At 33.7% G+C, this 18,573-nt stretch overlaps 1 protein-coding gene and 1 long non-coding RNA gene across 3 annotated transcripts in view; one reads left to right on the top strand and one right to left on the bottom strand.

Moving 5' to 3' along the window:
- Positions 1 to 4,914: 4,914 nt before the first annotated feature.
- LOC100369936 (atrial natriuretic peptide receptor 1-like) overlaps positions 4,915 to 18,573 on the bottom strand; it is a 91,537-nt gene continuing 77,878 nt past the window's right edge. The window contains exons 17-21 of one of the 2 annotated variants that reach the window (XM_085503505.1): positions 15,773 to 15,925; positions 14,253 to 14,351; positions 14,016 to 14,107; positions 10,541 to 10,724; positions 4,915 to 8,499 (exon numbers count right to left, since the gene is read on the bottom strand). In XM_085503505.1, coding sequence (XP_085359631.1) covers positions 7,970 to 8,499; positions 10,541 to 10,724; positions 14,016 to 14,107; positions 14,253 to 14,351; positions 15,773 to 15,925 — 1,058 coding nt within the window. In that variant the 3' untranslated portion in view covers positions 4,915 to 7,969. The remainder of the gene's footprint in view (positions 8,500 to 10,540; positions 10,725 to 14,015; positions 14,108 to 14,252; positions 14,352 to 15,772; positions 15,926 to 18,573) is intronic. The other variant, XM_085503506.1, reaches the window with a different exon arrangement.
- LOC146739195 (uncharacterized) lies at positions 16,470 to 18,487 on the top strand. The gene is made up of 2 exons (XR_014930468.1): positions 16,470 to 16,628; positions 17,151 to 18,487. It is a non-coding gene; the product is annotated as an uncharacterized LOC146739195 (long non-coding RNA).

The raw sequence follows: 18,573 nt of genomic DNA, 5'->3' as shown, positions 1-18,573 counted from the left end.
ATCAGTGGACTATCTTGGTCCAATGCTACACTGAAGCAGACTTATATCTCACATCATAGACTCAGTAGACTATCTTGGTCCAATGCTACACTAAAGCAAACTTCCATCTCACATTGTAGAATCAGTAGACTATCTTGGTCCAATGCTACACTAAAGCAGACTTATATCTCACATTGTAGACTCAGTAGACTATCTTGGTCCAATGCTACACTAAAGCAGACTTCTATCTCACATTGTAGACTCAGTAGACTATCTTGGTCCAATGCTACACTAAAGCAGACTTCCATCTCACATCATAGACTCAGTAGACTATCTTGGTCCAATGCTACACTAAAGCAGACTTCCATCTCACATTGTAGAATCAGTAGACTATCTTGATCCAATGCTACACTAAAGCAGACTTCTATCTCACATTGTAGAATCAGTAGACTATCTTGGTCCAATGCTACACTAAAGCAGACTTCTATCTCACATTGTAGAATCAGTAGACTATCTTGGTCAAATGCTACACTAAAGCAGACTTATATCTCACATTGTAGACTCAGTAGACTATCTTGGTCCAATGCTACACTAAAGCAGACTTCTATCTCACATTGTAGAATCAGTAGACTATCTTGGTCCAATGCTACACTAAAGCAGACTTCCATCTCACATTGTAGAATCAGTAGACTATCTTGATCCAATGCTACACTAAAGCAGACTTCTATCTCACATTGTAGAATCAGTAGACTATCTTGGTCCAATGCTACACTAAAGCAGACTTCTATCTCACATTGTAGAATCAGTAGACTATCTTGGTCCAATGCTACACTAAAGCAGACTTCCATCTCACATCATAGACTCAGTAGACTATCTTGGTCCAATGCTACACTAAAGCAGACTTCCATCTCACATTGTAGACTCAGTAGACTATCTTGGTCCAATGCTACACTAAAGTAGACTTGTATCTCACATTGTAGAATCAGTAGACTATCTTGGTCCAATGCTACACTAAAGCAGACTTATATCTCACATTGTAGACTCAGTAGACTATCATGGTCCAATGCTACACTAAAGCAGACTTATATCTCACATTGTAGAATCAGTAGACTATCTTGGTCCAATGCTACACTAAAGTAGACTTATATCTCACATCGTAGACTCAGTAGACTATCTTGGTCCAATGCTACACTAAAGCGGGCTTCCAGCTCACATTGTAGAATTAGTGGACTATCTTGGTCCAATGCTACACTAAAGCAGACTTATATCTCACATTGTAGACTCAGTAGACTATCATGGTCCAATGCTACACTAAAGCAGACTTGCATCTCACATTGTAGACTCAGTAGACTATCTTGGTCCAATGCTACACTAAAGCAGACTTATATCTCACATTGTAGACTCAGTAGACTATCTTGGTCCAATGCTACACTAAAGCAGACTTGTATCTCACATTGTAGACTCAGTAAACTATCTTGGTCCAATGCTACACTAAAGCAGACTTGTATCTCACATCGTAGACTCAGTAGACTATATTGGTCCAATGCTACACTAAAGCAGACTTCCATCTCACATCATAGACTCAGTAAACTATCTTGGTCCAATGCTACACTAAAGCGGGCTTCCAGCTCACATTATAGACTCAGTAGACTATCTTGGTCCAATGCTACACTAAAGCAGACTTCCAGCTCACATTGTAGAATCAGTGGACTATCTTGGTCCAATGCTACACTGAAGCAGACTTATATCTCACATCGTAGACTCAGTAGACTATCTTGGTCCAATGCTACACTAAAGCAGACTTATACCTCACATTGTAGACTCAGTAGACTATCATGGTCCAATGCTACACTAAAGCAAACTTCCATCTCACATCGTAGACTCAGTAGACTATCTTGGTCCAATGCTACACTAAAGAAGACTTATATCTCACATTGTAGACTCAGTAGACTATCATGGTCCAATGGTACACTAAAGCAAACTTCCATCTCATATCGTAGACTCAGTGGACTATCTTGGTCCAATGCTACACTGAAGTAGACTTGTATCTCACATTGTAGACTCAGTAGACTATCTTGGTCCAATGCTACACTAAAGCAGACTTATAACTCACATCATAGACTCAGTAAACTATCTTGGTCCAATGCTACACTAAAGCGGGCTTCCAGCTCACATTATAGACTCAGTAGACTATCTTGGTCCAATGCTACACTAAAGCAGACTTCCAGCTCACATTGTAGAATCAGTGGACTATCTTGGTCCAATGCTACACTGAAGCAGACTTATATCTCACATCATAGACTCAGTAGACTATCTTGGTCCAATGCTACACTAAAGCAAACTTCCATCTCACATTGTAGAATCAGTAGACTATCTTGGTCCAATGCTACACTAAAGCAGACTTATATCTCACATTGTAGACTCAGTAGACTATCTTGGTCCAATGCTACACTAAAGCAGACTTCTATCTCACATTGTAGACTCAGTAGACTATCTTGGTCCAATGCTACACTAAAGCAGACTTCCATCTCACATCATAGACTCAGTAGACTATCTTGGTCCAATGCTACACTAAAGCAGACTTCCATCTCACATTGTAGAATCAGTAGACTATCTTGATCCAATGCTACACTAAAGCAGACTTCTATCTCACATTGTAGAATCAGTAGACTATCTTGGTCCAATGCTACACTAAAGCAGACTTCTATCTCACATTGTAGAATCAGTAGACTATCTTGGTCAAATGCTACACTAAAGCAGACTTATATCTCACATTGTAGACTCAGTAGACTATCTTGGTCCAATGCTACACTAAAGCAGACTTCTATCTCACATTGTAGAATCAGTAGACTATCTTGGTCCAATGCTACACTAAAGCAGACTTCCATCTCACATTGTAGAATCAGTAGACTATCTTGATCCAATGCTACACTAAAGCAGACTTCTATCTCACATTGTAGAATCAGTAGACTATCTTGGTCCAATGCTACACTAAAGCAGACTTCTATCTCACATTGTAGAATCAGTAGACTATCTTGGTCCAATGCTACACTAAAGCAGACTTCCATCTCACATCATAGACTCAGTAGACTATCTTGGTCCAATGCTACACTAAAGCAGACTTCCATCTCACATTGTAGACTCAGTAGACTATCTTGGTCCAATGCTACACTAAAGTAGACTTGTATCTCACATTGTAGAATCAGTAGACTATCTTGGTCCAATGCTACACTAAAGCAGACTTATATCTCACATTGTAGACTCAGTAGACTATCATGGTCCAATGCTACACTAAAGCAGACTTATATCTCACATTGTAGAATCAGTAGACTATCTTGGTCCAACGCTACACTAAAGTAGACTTATATCTCACATCGTAGACTCAGTAGACTATCTTGGTCCAATGCTACACTAAAGCGGGCTTCCAGCTCACATTGTAGAATTAGTGGACTATCTTGGTCCAATGCTACACTAAAGCAGACTTATATCTCACATTGTAGACTCAGTAGACTATCATGGTCCAATGCTACACTAAAGCAGACTTGCATCTCACATTGTAGACTCAGTAGACTATCTTGGTCCAATGCTACACTAAAGCAGACTTATATCTCACATTGTAGACTCAGTAGACTATCTTGGTCCAATGCTACACTAAAGTAGACTTGTATCTCACATCATAGAATCAGTAGACTATCTTGGTCCAATGCTACACTAAAGCAGACTTATATCTCACATTGTAGACTCAGTAGACTATCATGGTCCAATGCTACACTAAAGCAGACTTATATCTCACATTGTAGAATCAGTAGACTATCTTGGTCCAATGCTACACTAAAGTAGACTTATATCTCACATCGTAGACTCAGTAGACTATCTTGGTCCAATGCTACACTAAAGTAGACTTGTATCTCACATTGTAGAATCAGTAGACTATCTTGGTCCAATGCTACACTAAAGTAGACTTGTATCTCACATCGTAGACTCAGTAGACTATCATGGTCCAATGCTACACTAAAGTAGACTTATATCTCACACTGGCAATAGTTAGTGCAAGTCACGCCCAGGCCAAACTCATACAAACTCAATTAGAAGAGCGCATTTGATTGTGGGAAAAACAATGTTTATCAACATAAATGTCACTCATGTGCAGTGCTATGACCAAGCCTTTAAAAAAAATGATGGAAAGCCAAAATGTAAACTATTAAGTATATAAACCCAAAACTAATTAGTTACATTGTCTTAGTATATTTATGTACCAATATTCATTGGAAAAAGATAATTATTCGAGCTATTGATGAAAAGCTGAAAACTAATTATCATGCAAATCAGGTAATTATTATGCACAGATTTTAATGTAAAACTAATAAGTTCTCCGCAATGTCAAGCCACCAATGTACCAAGTTTCATTGAAATGTGATAAGAACTTGAGATGTTAATGGAAAAGCTGAACAATTATGAATTATTATGCAAATTAGATGATTAATAACACAGATTTTCATTCAAAAATAATTAGGTGTGTGCATAGTCCTAGCGCATCTATGTGCAAAGTTTCATTGAAATGTAATGATTAGTACTTGAGATATCAGTGGAAAAGCCAAAAATTGACAAATCTTCATGCAAATTAGGAAATTGATATAAATGGATTTAACTCAAAACTTAACTCTCCCCAGAGCATCTATGCATCAAGTTTCAACAAAAACCAACATATGTTTCTTGAGATATCTGTAGAACAGGTGGACAAACGCACAGAGACACACTAACTGCAAAGACTGCCATTGTGTGTTTTGCACCACAGTCACTCTCCTAGTAGCAGTCTACAAATCTATATGCATATCATTTTGGCTGGTGTTACAATTCAAGAAGACTGATCATTTTTGTGCTCAATTAAAAATTTTTTTTGGTATCCATAACAGCGCAACACATAACTAGTATGAATTTGTTTGTTCATTAGAAAACACTTTATTTTGTAAATATGTACTATATTACAGTACAGTGTGAAAAAAACTGGAGCATTCAGATGCAATGAAAATACTATATCATAAATTCAAGTGGTAAAACCCAACTCAAATTAAAATCTTTGTGAAAGTCTTTGAGAAATAAGAAGTGTCACAATCTACGTCTATAGACAGCATTCAAATTAGTCTCAATATGTCATAGCAAAGGTAGATAAGATAAGGGCATGCAACTTTTATAACCATGTACGCAATTCAAACTAGTGTCCCATGCAAGTGTCAATTAACCTTGTTATGACCAATCACAAATCACTGTAGTTGTGCTTCCATTGAAGGCAGCACACAGTACAGTACAGTCTATATGTCTCACTAACATTGATATGTTTATCTCATGCCACCTCGGTTGCATGCCCTTTTCTCCTATCACCTTTGGTCATAATCAATTTAATACAATTGTTACCTTGGTGATTTGGCTAAAATGGCTTCAGTGAAAAGAAACACATCATCCTAAGCTGGCTTTGAATATCTAATATGTTTGAGAAGATCACCATAATGTCTTTTTTTGAATATGAACAATACAAACACTGATAGTCTGCAATCATTATACATTTAAGGTAGAAAAATAGATATCAAATTGATGATTATTATTTTTATGTTAATATAAGTTTAAAAACTAAAAAATATAAATAATGTCTTTAGGTAATTATTGGTATATAAATAAAACGTGTTTATATATGTACATTATATCAGGTAAAAATTCTCTTACTGTATTGTCAGCTCACAGGCATAACTGGATAATGACAACGGTAATTATGCAAATTAACTCACCATTTATTGTTTAAGTCATTGTCATGAAAAGTTATCATGTGTCTCATATTGTTAGTACTTCATATTCCCTAACAGTTAATTAATTATTAATTAAAGCAGGCAGATCAATGCAGTGCATTTAAAACACCACATTTTAAAATATGGGAAGAACGTGTTTTGAAAAATATAATGCAAAATCACAACAAAATTACAAGCAAATAAAAATAATTCTTGCTACTTCTTGAGATTACAAAAACGCGGAACAAAATAAAAACTTATTAAAATACTTCAAACAACATAAAAATAAAACTAGCAGCCTATCGGCTGAGATAGCTCCGCTGTTAGCAATGCACATTTCAATTAAAGAACTGAAGACATCATTAGACAATGAACAATATGTATAGTATCAAAGCAATCGGACTTACAGTTTTTAACAAGAAGTCGAAAATATCACTTTCTACCAAAAATGACCAAAATATTCACCAAAATTAGAGAATTGAAGATATCATCACGAAATGAACAAATCTAAGAAAAGTCTACATGTGGTATCTAAATATGTAATATCAAAGCAATTGAACTATTGGTTTTTAACAAGAAGTCGAAAATATCACTTTTTACCAAAAATTACAAAAATATTCACCAAAATTAGAGAATTGAAAACATCATCACAAAATGAACAAATCTGAGAGAGGTCCACATGTAGTACCTATATATGTAATATCAAAGCAATCGCACTTGTGGTTTTTAACAAGAAGTCGAAAATATCACTTTTTACCAAAAATGATAAAAATATTCACCAAAATTAGAGAATTAAAGATATCATTACAAAATGAACAAATCTGAGAGAGGTCCAAATGTAGTACCTATATATGTAATATCAAAGCAATTGCACTTGCAGTTTTTAACAAGAAGTCGAAAATATCACTTTTTACCAAAAATGACAAAAATATTCACCAAAATTAGAGAATTGAAGATATCAACATGAAATGAACAAACCTAAGAGAGGTCTACCCAAGGTACATATACACCAAAGCATTCAGGCTTGTAGTTTTCAAGAAGAAGTCGAAAAAGTAAAACATTGACACGGACGACGACGGACAATCACTCATATGATAAGCTCCGCTCGACAATGTCGACAGCGGAGCTAAAAACTGGTTAATAAACTGGTTAACTCTCTGCTCTGTGTGTAAAAATTACCAGTATGCTGTATCAGCACATAAATCTGATTTAAACAATGTTACAGCGGCAATGATTATAAATGGATAAGTTTGCCCAAGTTTCAAAAACTCTATAAATCAAATTTTGTCTCAGGCATTACCATATACGAATAATCAACATTAATAATAATGTCAACTTTTGTAACTTGGAAACAACACCTGTATATTCTGAATCTACATTTCATTCATTTTGATCACATGTCTTCTGTTATGAAGTATGATAAAACTACATGTATAACAGTTTGCACCATATTTTTCAAAACATTATTGTTGTGTAGCAATGCTTACAGTACATGAGACCTATTTCATTTTATAATATACCTCACTGCATTTACTAATTTAAAACTATTGAAGTAACTACAATGTATAATATAAGGCTATGCAATCTGTGTGATATATGGTGAAAATTGAAGTAGAGTCAAGAGAATTAACTAATATACATTTCGTGAAATACAAATGTATGAGCATGGTAAGTCTTTCAAAGAACTGGTTAGTTTTTGCATATTCACAAAGTGTATATTATTTACATATTACTTTTTTGAATACAGCGATATTATCACTCCTTTCAATTTGTGCATTCAAACCTTTCTAAGTGTAATACCATTCATTTTAAATATGTCTGATTGATAGGAAATAGGATCTTCTTTGATTATGTACAAAGTTACACACCCTTATAATATGAATCCTTAATTATATTTATTGTCATAGTTACTGCAATTATTACTAATAATGAATTGTTCTTATATACTTATTTGATTAAGCTCTTGCCCTGATACAAATATATGAATTTAAAATGAGCATTATTTACAAGCCCTAAAAGTCACACATTCACTTTTTTCGCAGTGTTAAACTGTTTTTGAATAATTTCCTGAATGTACCAACATGTAATGATTTAAAAAGGTTCTTGGAATGCAAATAAAATTTTTTATCACAATTTAAAAAATAATTATTATGCAATGGGTATACACCTATTGGCAAGCACAGGGCAGGGTCAATATTTGCAGTGATTTTGATTCAAACTTTACTTTCTAAATCATTTCCTATTAAGGGTTCAGCACTTCCAAATTTCTGCGTGCTTTCATTAAACACAACACTAACTTGTCCGTTCTTAACGTCACCGTTATCCTTTAGCGTCCCGCTGCCCAAATAATTTTGAACTGTTTCTTTTTCTTCTTTTCTTTTCTTTTCCTTGTGCTTCTTTTTCTTTTTATGTTTCTTTTTCGCTTTTTCTGTATTCTCCATTGGACTTGCTATGTCAGCAATTGTTTCAACTGAAGGCGGCACTGCTCCATTCATTGTAATTGTTTCAACTGGTGGCAGGGATGCTCTGTTCAAATTTGATGATGTAACCACATGTGATATGTTGACTGGCACAGTGTTGTCAGTTGGTGAAGGCACTCTGGTGTGTTCTGTTACATCGCTATCCAATGGAATATTCAGACCTCCGTTATCTAGGGGTGGTAAAAACAGGTGGGCTGGTTTATCATACTGCTTGAACCCACCCATCTCTGGTCCTTCATTTGTTTCTTTTTCTTCTATGGAACCTAATTTGATAGCGATGGGAAAGGGGAATTTGGTTATGATGACAAAGGGAGAAATAAATCATACACAATTGGTTGCCATGGTGATAGAGGTTAGTATTTAGAAAATCATTTTAGTCTTATTGAGGAAGGATAGTTGTGATTATTTGAAACTGGCAGTGTTCTCTCTCTACAATTGTGGTCCACCAAGCTTACTACTGATCATTTAGATATGCTAATTCTATGCAAATAAGCCTGTCTTGAAACTGGCAGTGTTCTCTCTCTACAATTGTGGTCCACCAAGCTTACTACTGATCATTTAGATATGCTAATTCTATGCAAATAAGCCTGTCTTGACTATTCTTCACCAGCATAAAGGTAACAGGACAGAAGAGAGGATACTATTGTTCTCCCATGTTCTATGATCATTTTGATTTATTTAATTCCTAAACATTCCCATAATGCGATTACATGAAAAAAACAGAGATAAATTGCCACCAAAATGAAGATATTCTATCCCAATAACAAGTTTGCATGATCCTACCAGGGTCATAGCATCATATTTCACACACACAACGTATTTAAAAGTCAGTTTGTCATCAATTGGCAGGAAACAAAATGGCGAAACTATTGTGCGATAATGATAATCATGTTTTTTCAACGTCACACATGTAATCGACTGAGCTTATCTGAAAGTGTCTGGTACAAAGCCCCACTTAGACCTTTCAAATACTTCAGGAGACAACAGGCATGTTTTTATTAGTTTTCACACAAACAATTTTACTACAGGAACGGAGCAGTCCATCGTCTACTGGCACTTGAAAACTGTATTTTGTTTCCAGTGGCATGCCTTTCCAATGACCTATGTCAACTGTTTTTCTGATCTTAATCAAAGTGTGAATATCTATTGGTAAAGGTAAATGTCAAAACATGTCTGAATTTGGTAAAACATGGTGCAATTTGACAACTGAGTTATTGACATTGCCCTATATTTCTGATATACCATTCAGTTTAATTGAATGATGAGATACTTTGTAAATACCCTTATATCTAAAAAAACTAAATAGGAACTATCCAGTGTGAATCTATCATTGTTTTCCACTTACCACGTCATCGTTATTTGATGTTTAAGAAGCATGCTTGGCAAAGGTCATTTTTAACTAGGATAATTTTAATTTAACTATGAAGCAAATTTCAAGTTACAAGTATCACATAACGTTGCATGTTTTCTGTAAAAGTTCAGTTAAAATTTAGTTAAAATTCAAATTACTAGCTTTGAAGGTTAAACAACAAAAACCTTTTAGGGACGACGTCAAAAGATTAATGTCGGATAAAAAACTTAATTCTTTTAGTTTTTTTCCACCCCCCCCCCCCACTGAAACTTAATTGATAAATATTGATCATGGCGTCAGACTACATCCACCATTAAATACAAATTGATAATCGGACAGTAGTATGGCATAGCAGTTGGTTTAATAATGAAGCGGAATATACGCATGCGCAAACTACTTTTCTGGGTTCTGCGCTTGCTCTAGGTCCATGCCCTGAAGTTGACCTCATTTGACGCACATATTTACACTCGAACCAAACCATTTTCTCCTCTTGGATGTTTGTTTTTTCATTTTCTGTTATTTTTGTCTATGATTGGATAGAAAAAAACGAACTACAAATACTCCAAGGTTTTTTAGACTTCATTAAAAAATTTTGTAGGATGGAAACTTTTTGAGGTCAAAACCCCCCACCCCCAAACTAAAGCAAATAAGTTTTTTATCCGACATTGATCTTTTGACGTCGTCCCTTAAAGACTTAAAATATCAGGACCAATTGTGAAATTAATCCTTCCTCAACAAATTAAAAAGGCTAAAGGTTATATGATAACTGCTAATGGGAAAAGCAATGTTAGTTAATTATGAAAAAATAAAACAAATAAGATTAAGAACTCATTGTGATCATTTTAAATTAAAAATGACAGAAGAAAAACAAAAGAAAATATTATACAGCTATTCAACACTTGTGGTGCTATATAGCAAATGCTATTCTTGATAGTGGTTTGAACAAAACTCACCTGGTAGTGAAATATTCTGGCAACTGAGATCGTCACTTCTTTCCTCAAGTGACAGTTTCTTCACATTATTGTCTTTATCATCCCTGACAATCTGGTTGATATCTAGATAGCCTTCAATTTTACTCTCCGGTTTGATATTAGGGTCTTTATCCTTCACCCACCATGTACGCATTATACCTTTACCCTGAATCAATTATAACATTGGTAAGGAGTTTGTAACATGGCTATGTTGCAATCAATTATAACATTGGTAAGGAGTTTGTAACATGGCTATGTTGCAATCAATTATAACATTGGTAAGGAGTTGCTAACATGGCTATGTTGCAATCAATTATAACATTGGTAAGGAGTTTGTAACATGGCTATGTTGCAATCAATTATAACATTGGTAAGGAGTTTGTAACATGGCTATGTTGCAATCAATTATAACATTGGTAAGGAGTTTGTAACATGGCCATGTTGCAATCAATTATAACATTGGTAAGGAGTTTGTAACATGGCTATGTTGCAATCAATTATAACATTGGTAAGGAGTTGCTAACATGGCTATGTTGCAATCAATTATAACATTGGTAAGGAGTTTGTAACATGGCTATGTTGCAATCAATTATAACATTGGTAAGGAGTTTGTAACATGGCTATGTTGCAATCAATTATAACATTGGTAAGGAGTTTGTAACATGGCTATGTTGCAATCAATTATAACATTGGTAAGGAGTTGCTAACATGGCTATGTTGCAATCAATTATAACATTGGTAAGGAGTTGCTAACATGGCTATGTTGCAATCAATTATAACATTGGTAAGGAGTTTGTAACATGGCTATGTTGCAATCAATTATAACATTGGTAAGGAGTTGCTAACATGGCTATGATGCAATCAATTATAACATTGGTAAGGAGTTTGTAACATGGCTATGTTGCAATCAATTATAACATTGGTAAGGAGTTTGTAGCATGGCTATGTTGCAATCAATTATAACATTGGTAAGGAGTTTGTAACATGGCTATGTTGCAATCAATTATAACATTGGTAAGGAGTTGCTAACATGGCTATGTTGCAATCAATTATAACATTGGTAAGGAGTTTGTAGCATGGCTATGTTGCAATCAATTATAACATTGGTAAGGAGTTTGTAACATGGCTATGTTGCAATCAATTATAACATTGGTAAGGAGTTGCTAACATGGCTATGTTGCAATCAATTATAACATTGGTAAGGAGTTTGTAACATGGCTATGTTGCAATCAATTATAACATTGGTAAGGAGTTTGTAACATGGCTATGTTGCAATCAATTATAACATTGGTAAGGAGTTTGTAACATGGCTATGTTGCAATCAATTATAACATTGGTAAGGAGTTGCTAACATGGCTATGTTGCAATCAATTATAACATTGGTAAGGAGTTGCTAACATGGCTATGTTGCAATCAATTATAACATTGGTAAGGAGTTTGTAACATGGCTGTGTTGCAATCAATTATAACATTGGTAAGGAGTTGCTAACATGGCTATGATGCAATCAATTATAACATTGGTAAGGAGTTTGTAACATGGCTATGTTGCAATCAATTATAACATTGGTAAGGAGTTTGTAACATGGCTATGTTGCAATCAATTATAACATTGGTAAGGAGTTTGTAGCATGGCTATGTTGCAATCAATTATAACATTGGTAAGGAGTTTGTAACATGGCTATGTTGCAATCAATTATAACATTGGTAAGGAGTTTGTAGCATGGCTATGTTGCAATCAATTATAACATTGGTAAGGAGTTTGTAGCATGGCTATGATACAATCAATTATAACATTGGTAAGGAGTTTGTAACATGGCTATGTTGCAATCAATTATAACATTGGTAAGGAGTTTGTAGCATGGCTATGTTACAATCAATTATAACATTGGTAAGGAGTTTGTAGCATGGCTATGTTGCAATCAATTATAACATTGGTAAGGAGTTTGTAGCATGGCTATGTTGCAATCAATTATAACATCAATAAGGAGTTTGTAACATTGCTATGAAAATGAACAATATGTATAGTATCAAAGCAATCGGACTTGCAGTTTTTAACAAGAAGTCGAAAATATCACTTTCTACCAAAAATGACAAAAATATTCACCAAAATTAGAGAATTGAAGATATCATCACGAAATGAACAAATCTGAGAAAGGTCTACATGTAGTATCTATATATGTAATATCAAAGCAAATGAACTTTTGGTTTTTAACAAGAAGTCGAAAATATCACTTTTTACTAAAAATTACAAAAATATTCACCAAAATTAGAGAATTGAAGATATCATCACGAAATGAACAAATCTGAGAGAGGTCCACATGTAGTACCTATATATGTTGTATCAAAGCAATTGGACTTGCGGTTTTTTACAAGAAGTCGAAAATATCACTTTTTACCAAAAATGACAAAAATATTCACCAAAATTAGAGAATTAAAGATATCATTACAAAATGAACAAATCTGAGAGAGGTCCACATGTAGTACCTATATATGTAATATCAAAGCAATCGAACTTACAGTTTTTAACAAGAAGTTAAAAATATCACTTTTTACCAAAAATGACAAAAATATTCACCAAAATTAGAGAATTGAAGATATCATCACGAAATGAACAAATCTGAGAAAGGTCTACATGTAGTATCTATATATGTAATATCAAAGCAAATGAACTTTTGGTTTTTAACAAGAAGTCGAAAATATCACTTTTTACCAAAAATGACAAAAATATTCACCAAAATTAGAGAATTAAAGATATCATTACAAAATGAACAAATCTGAGAGAGGTCCACATGTAGTACCTATATATGTAATATCAAAGCAATTGCACTTGTGGTTTTTAACAAGAAGTCGAAAATATCACTTTTTACCAAAAATGACAAAAATATTCACCAAAATTAGAGAATTGAAGATATCAACATGAAATGAACAAACCTAAGAGAGGTCTACCCAAGGTACATATACACCAAATATCAAAGCATTCAGGCTTGTAGTTTTCAAGAAGAAGTCGAAAAAGTAAAACATTGACACGGACGACGGACGCCGACGGACAATCACTCATATGATAAGCTCCACTCGACAAAGTCGACAGCGGAGCTAAAAATCTGACAAGTGCAGGTGTTTGTAAAACACACATTTTTAACACATGTGTGATGATGACCAAGAACATGTATATTTTCTAGGTCTTACAGAGATCTCAGAGGAACAGTAAGTAAGAAGTTCATAGTCTCCAAAATGTGACTTTGCCACCACCAGTAGAGATAATGGGCAAATCCTTGAAAGGATATTGTCATTGTACTTGCCAATTCAATTTCAGTTTACACAAATATGCAATAATCCTACCCATGCATGTGCCTCATTTTAACAGTTTTATTTGAAGGGTTGATTGTTATTGGCCCAGGGGTGTCACATGGTATGCATATTATTTCCTGTCCATTGCATTGTGGGTGGGATTGCTTACCTTGATTTGCATATCTCCTCTACACTCTACTTTGAATGATCCAATCTGTTTCAGACAAGTCACGCATGGATCACTCGCTTGGATCTTCAGAGCTGTGGGTATAACATCAAAAATACAAGATCTGTTAGAATCATAATTTGAGAAAACTGTCTTATACAAGATTAAAGTAGCTTGAATGCTATCAAAGTATGCTTCCATTTGCATGAATTCCTCAAAATAGTAAATATATTGTTTTACCTTCTCCTGTCGATTCCATTCTTGATGCTGTATTTACGGTATCACCAAACAGACAATATCTGGGCATCTTAAGTCCCACCACACCAGCCACCACAGAGCCTAACATTGTCAAATCATGCAAGTATTAATAAACTCATAGAATTCAGTAAAAATACCAAAGTAAATTTTGTCACTTAAATCACTTAATTTGTTCTATTTCACAAATGTTTTTCAAGACCAGTATCCAACTGGAGATTATGTGCAAATCCTTAGTGATCAATATTAACAAAAACATCATAAACAAACTCACAAAACTTGAATGTCAAAGTCAACTTTGGTCAGCTGCATATTGTTCAAATATTTTTGTTAACAAGAAGTTATGCCAGTTTGGTCCAAAATTAACAAAGTACATTGTAAATACAAACAAGCAGCCTATCGGCTGAGATAACTCCGCTGTTAGCAATGCACATTTCAATTAAAGAACTGAAGACATCATTAGAAAATGAACAATATGAATAGTATCAAAGCAATCGGACTTACAGTTTTTAACAAGAAGTCGAAAATATCACTTTTTACCAAAAATTACAAAAATATTCACCAAAATAAATTAATTAGAGAATTGAAGATATCATCACAAAATGAACAAATTTGAAAGAGGTCCACATGTAGTACCTATATATGTAATATCAAAGCAATCGGACTTACAGTTTTCAACAAGAAGTCGAAAATATCACTTTTTACCAAAAATGACAAAAATATTCACCAAAATTAGAGAACTGAAGATATCATCACAAAATGAACAAATCTGAGAAAGGTCTACATGTAGTATCTATATATGTAATATCAAAGCAATTGAACTATTGATTTTTAACAAGAAGTCGAAAATATCACTTTTTACCAAAAATTACAAAAATATTCACCAAAATTAGAGAATTGAAGATATCATCACGAAAAGAACAAATCTGAGAGAGGTCCACATGTAGTACCTATATATGTAGTATCAAAGCAATTGGACTTGCGTTTTTTAACAAGAAGTCGAAAATATCACTTTTTACCAAAAATGACAAAAATATTCACCAAAATTAGAGAATTAAAGATATCATTACAAAATGAACAAATCTGAAAGAGGTCCACATGTAGTACCTATATATGTAATATCAAAGCAATTGCACTTGCGGTTTTTAACAAGAAGTCGAAAATATCACTTTTTACCAAAAATGACAAAAATATTCACCAAAATTAGAGAATTGAAGATATCAACATGAAATGAACAAACCTAAGAGAGGTCTACCCAAGGTACATATACACCAAGTATCAAAGCATTCAGGCTTGTAGTTTTCAAGAAGAAGTCGAAAAAGTAAAACATTGACACGGACGACGACGAACAATCACTCATATGATAAGCTCCGCTCGACAAATTCGACAGCGGAGCTAAAAACAAAAACAAAATATGGCACTAAAATTTTGGATGAAAAAGATTAACACAGATTAAATCATGTGAACATATAGTAAGTCCCCTGGGTGCTTAAAAACAACTGTACCTGAGTGTATTCCTGCTCGTATTTGAAGTTTTTCATCTGGTTTATGTGGAATGACAAACGTTTCACAGACTTTGACTAAATCTAAAGCCATACTGGCAATTTCAGAGGCATGTATGTAACCATTACGTTTAGGTACCCCAGACACAACCATATCTGAAAACAATCAAACAATGACATCAGTCATTTTATTATTGGTAATACGATGAAAGGGGTAATATGAATAACATAATGCATCTGCATAGTCAACATAATTTTACCAAAATTGTGATCAACACTTGTAGCCAATAGAAAATGTCCATTTGGTCCAAAATGTTGCAGCAAAACTTTGCTTAAATGGTGCTAAAATGGTTAATAAACAGCATCAATATTAGTTGACCAATGAAAAATTATTTCATTGTACATGTAATTTTTATTAATTTCATATTTATTTTTCTCAATACTATTTGTTTCACAATAAAAAACATATTAGTTACAATATAATTCAGCATCAATCTGATTAAAATAAGATCCTAGTTTGGGCTTTTTTTTTTTTTTTTGTTTTTTTTTTGTTTTTTTTGTTAAACTAATATCATTAATATTTTTTTCATATATTCTATTATTTTTTTTTCAAAATTTGTTTGCTGGTATTTTTTTAAGTTTTGGTAATCGCGAAAGCCCACCAGGATCTGACCAACTACCTATACAAATCGCGTTCAAGTCTCGTAGAATCAGCAACCAATCAGAACTCGTGTTACAAATCACTTTCTAGAGCAGGAGAAGCGACACAACAAACAAACACATGAACAATGGTGGACTTGTTTTTCTGCTGTATTTTTTCAGAAGACGTATACTAAGCTACATTGAACAGTGCAAATACGTAAGTTATCGCTATCGATTTCAGTAACCATTCACGTGCCTTGTTTTTTGAGCTGCCATTCACTAATTAGTTTAGCTTGGAAAATGATTAACGTTATGCATTATTGATTTGATTGTAAGATTTCCGTGCCGTAACGAAACAATCATAGGCGATTTTAGTATGTGGTTGGTTGCACAGGCGCTCGGAACGTTTCCTGGATAATAAAAAAAATTACCTAAAGTGGGATCGGCATAGTTAGTCAGTCAGTCGCCGGTTGGTTGCTGAAATCAATAGAACTTAAAAGACAAAAGGTCTCTGCCGAAATCTAGCAGGAAATAATGCTTATAAATGACACTAGTTATACAGGGTCGGCTTAAAACGTAGTAGCGGCAATTTTGGGCGTCTTTTATCATTTATAAACAATATTTTCTACTAGACTTCGGCAACCAACCGCATACGTTAGATCGTCAACTTCACGTCCCAGTAAAACGTTATACTACTAGTAATTGTGGAGATAATTGGTTTTGTATTTTTTCCACACAGATTAATCATGGCAACCCAAACAAACCTGTGTGCAGTTTGTGATTTAAAGTTCCACGATAATCCAGATATCTAATGTGATGTTTTACAAGATATACAATTACCATCATGGTCTCTATGTATACAGTTGGTGTTTTCATCGACCTAAAAAAGGCGTTTGACACTATAGATCACAAAATCCTAGTCCAAAAAATATGTAATTATGGCATTCGAGGTGTTTGGATAACAGGTTACAGCAGGTCTGTATTGATGGTATTAACTCAGATCTAATGAGTATAATTCATGGCGTTCCGCAAGGTTCAACTTTATTTATACTATATGCAAATGATATCTGTAATGTATCATAATTGTTAAAGGTTATTCTATATGCAAATGATACTAACATATTTTTATCTAGAAAATATGAAGAATTTACACTTATGGTTTATGGCTAACAAATTATCTTTAAATATTACTAAAACTAACTACACGATTTTCTATTGTAAAAATGTAAACAGTGTCCATCCAATCAATGATGTTTATATTGAAAGAGTGTATCATACTAAATTCTTATGTGTAGAACTGGACTGTAAATTCCAGTGGAAAGAACATGTGAAAAATATTTAGTTAAAGCTGCTAAAAACTTAGGTATTCTTTAAAAATTAAAATACCTGTTAGACTCGTCTGTATTTAACCCTTATATTGCCATATCTTGTGTATTGTTGTGAAATCTGAGGACATACATATAAAACTACTCTAATTTGTTTATTTTTACTCCAAAAAAAGCTATAAGAATTGTTACAAAAGAGGGATACTTTAGCCATACAAAACCATTATTTTATAAACTAAATGTATTAAATCTAATTGAATTAAGAACCATGCTTGCAATGTATAATGTTTATCATAAAAAAGTCCCAGAAAACAACTTGAAGTACTTTACAAATACCCATGAAGTACACAACCATTGTACAAAACATTTAGATTTCTGTATAAAATATAGAAGAACTACTCAAGTCAATGTGCATGTCATGTTATGGAATCAAACTTTGGAATACTACCGGTAGTAATATCAAAAATTATATTAAATATTGCAATAGTCAAACAAAATTTAAACACCTCTATGTAAAGAGTCTATTTAATGTTTAACTTATTTTGTCAATTATTTCTCCCTTATATTATTTACCAGAACCTTGCCATGCCAAAATCATCACATCCCCTATAATCACAATGTATACAGGTGGCAATGCTTCTTGTTGCCCCTTTTCTATAGCTGTTATATCTATCTGCTTGTTATTTTAATTCTTTTTTGTATGTCACATTTAGCGCTATAGAAATAAAAGGCTTTGTTATTTTGGTTATCATCCATATGTGTGATTTGTATGGGTTTTAATGACAAGCTTGTAAAAGCTCAGAATACAAATTGGAGGTGTTCATGATGTAAAACTAA

Source organism: Saccoglossus kowalevskii, chromosome 9 (assembly GCF_978046115.1).
Source record: "Saccoglossus kowalevskii chromosome 9, keSacKowa6.1, whole genome shotgun sequence".
Lineage (NCBI taxonomy): Eukaryota > Metazoa > Hemichordata > Enteropneusta > Harrimaniidae > Saccoglossus > Saccoglossus kowalevskii.
This window is presented reverse-complemented; position numbering and strand designations above follow the sequence as displayed.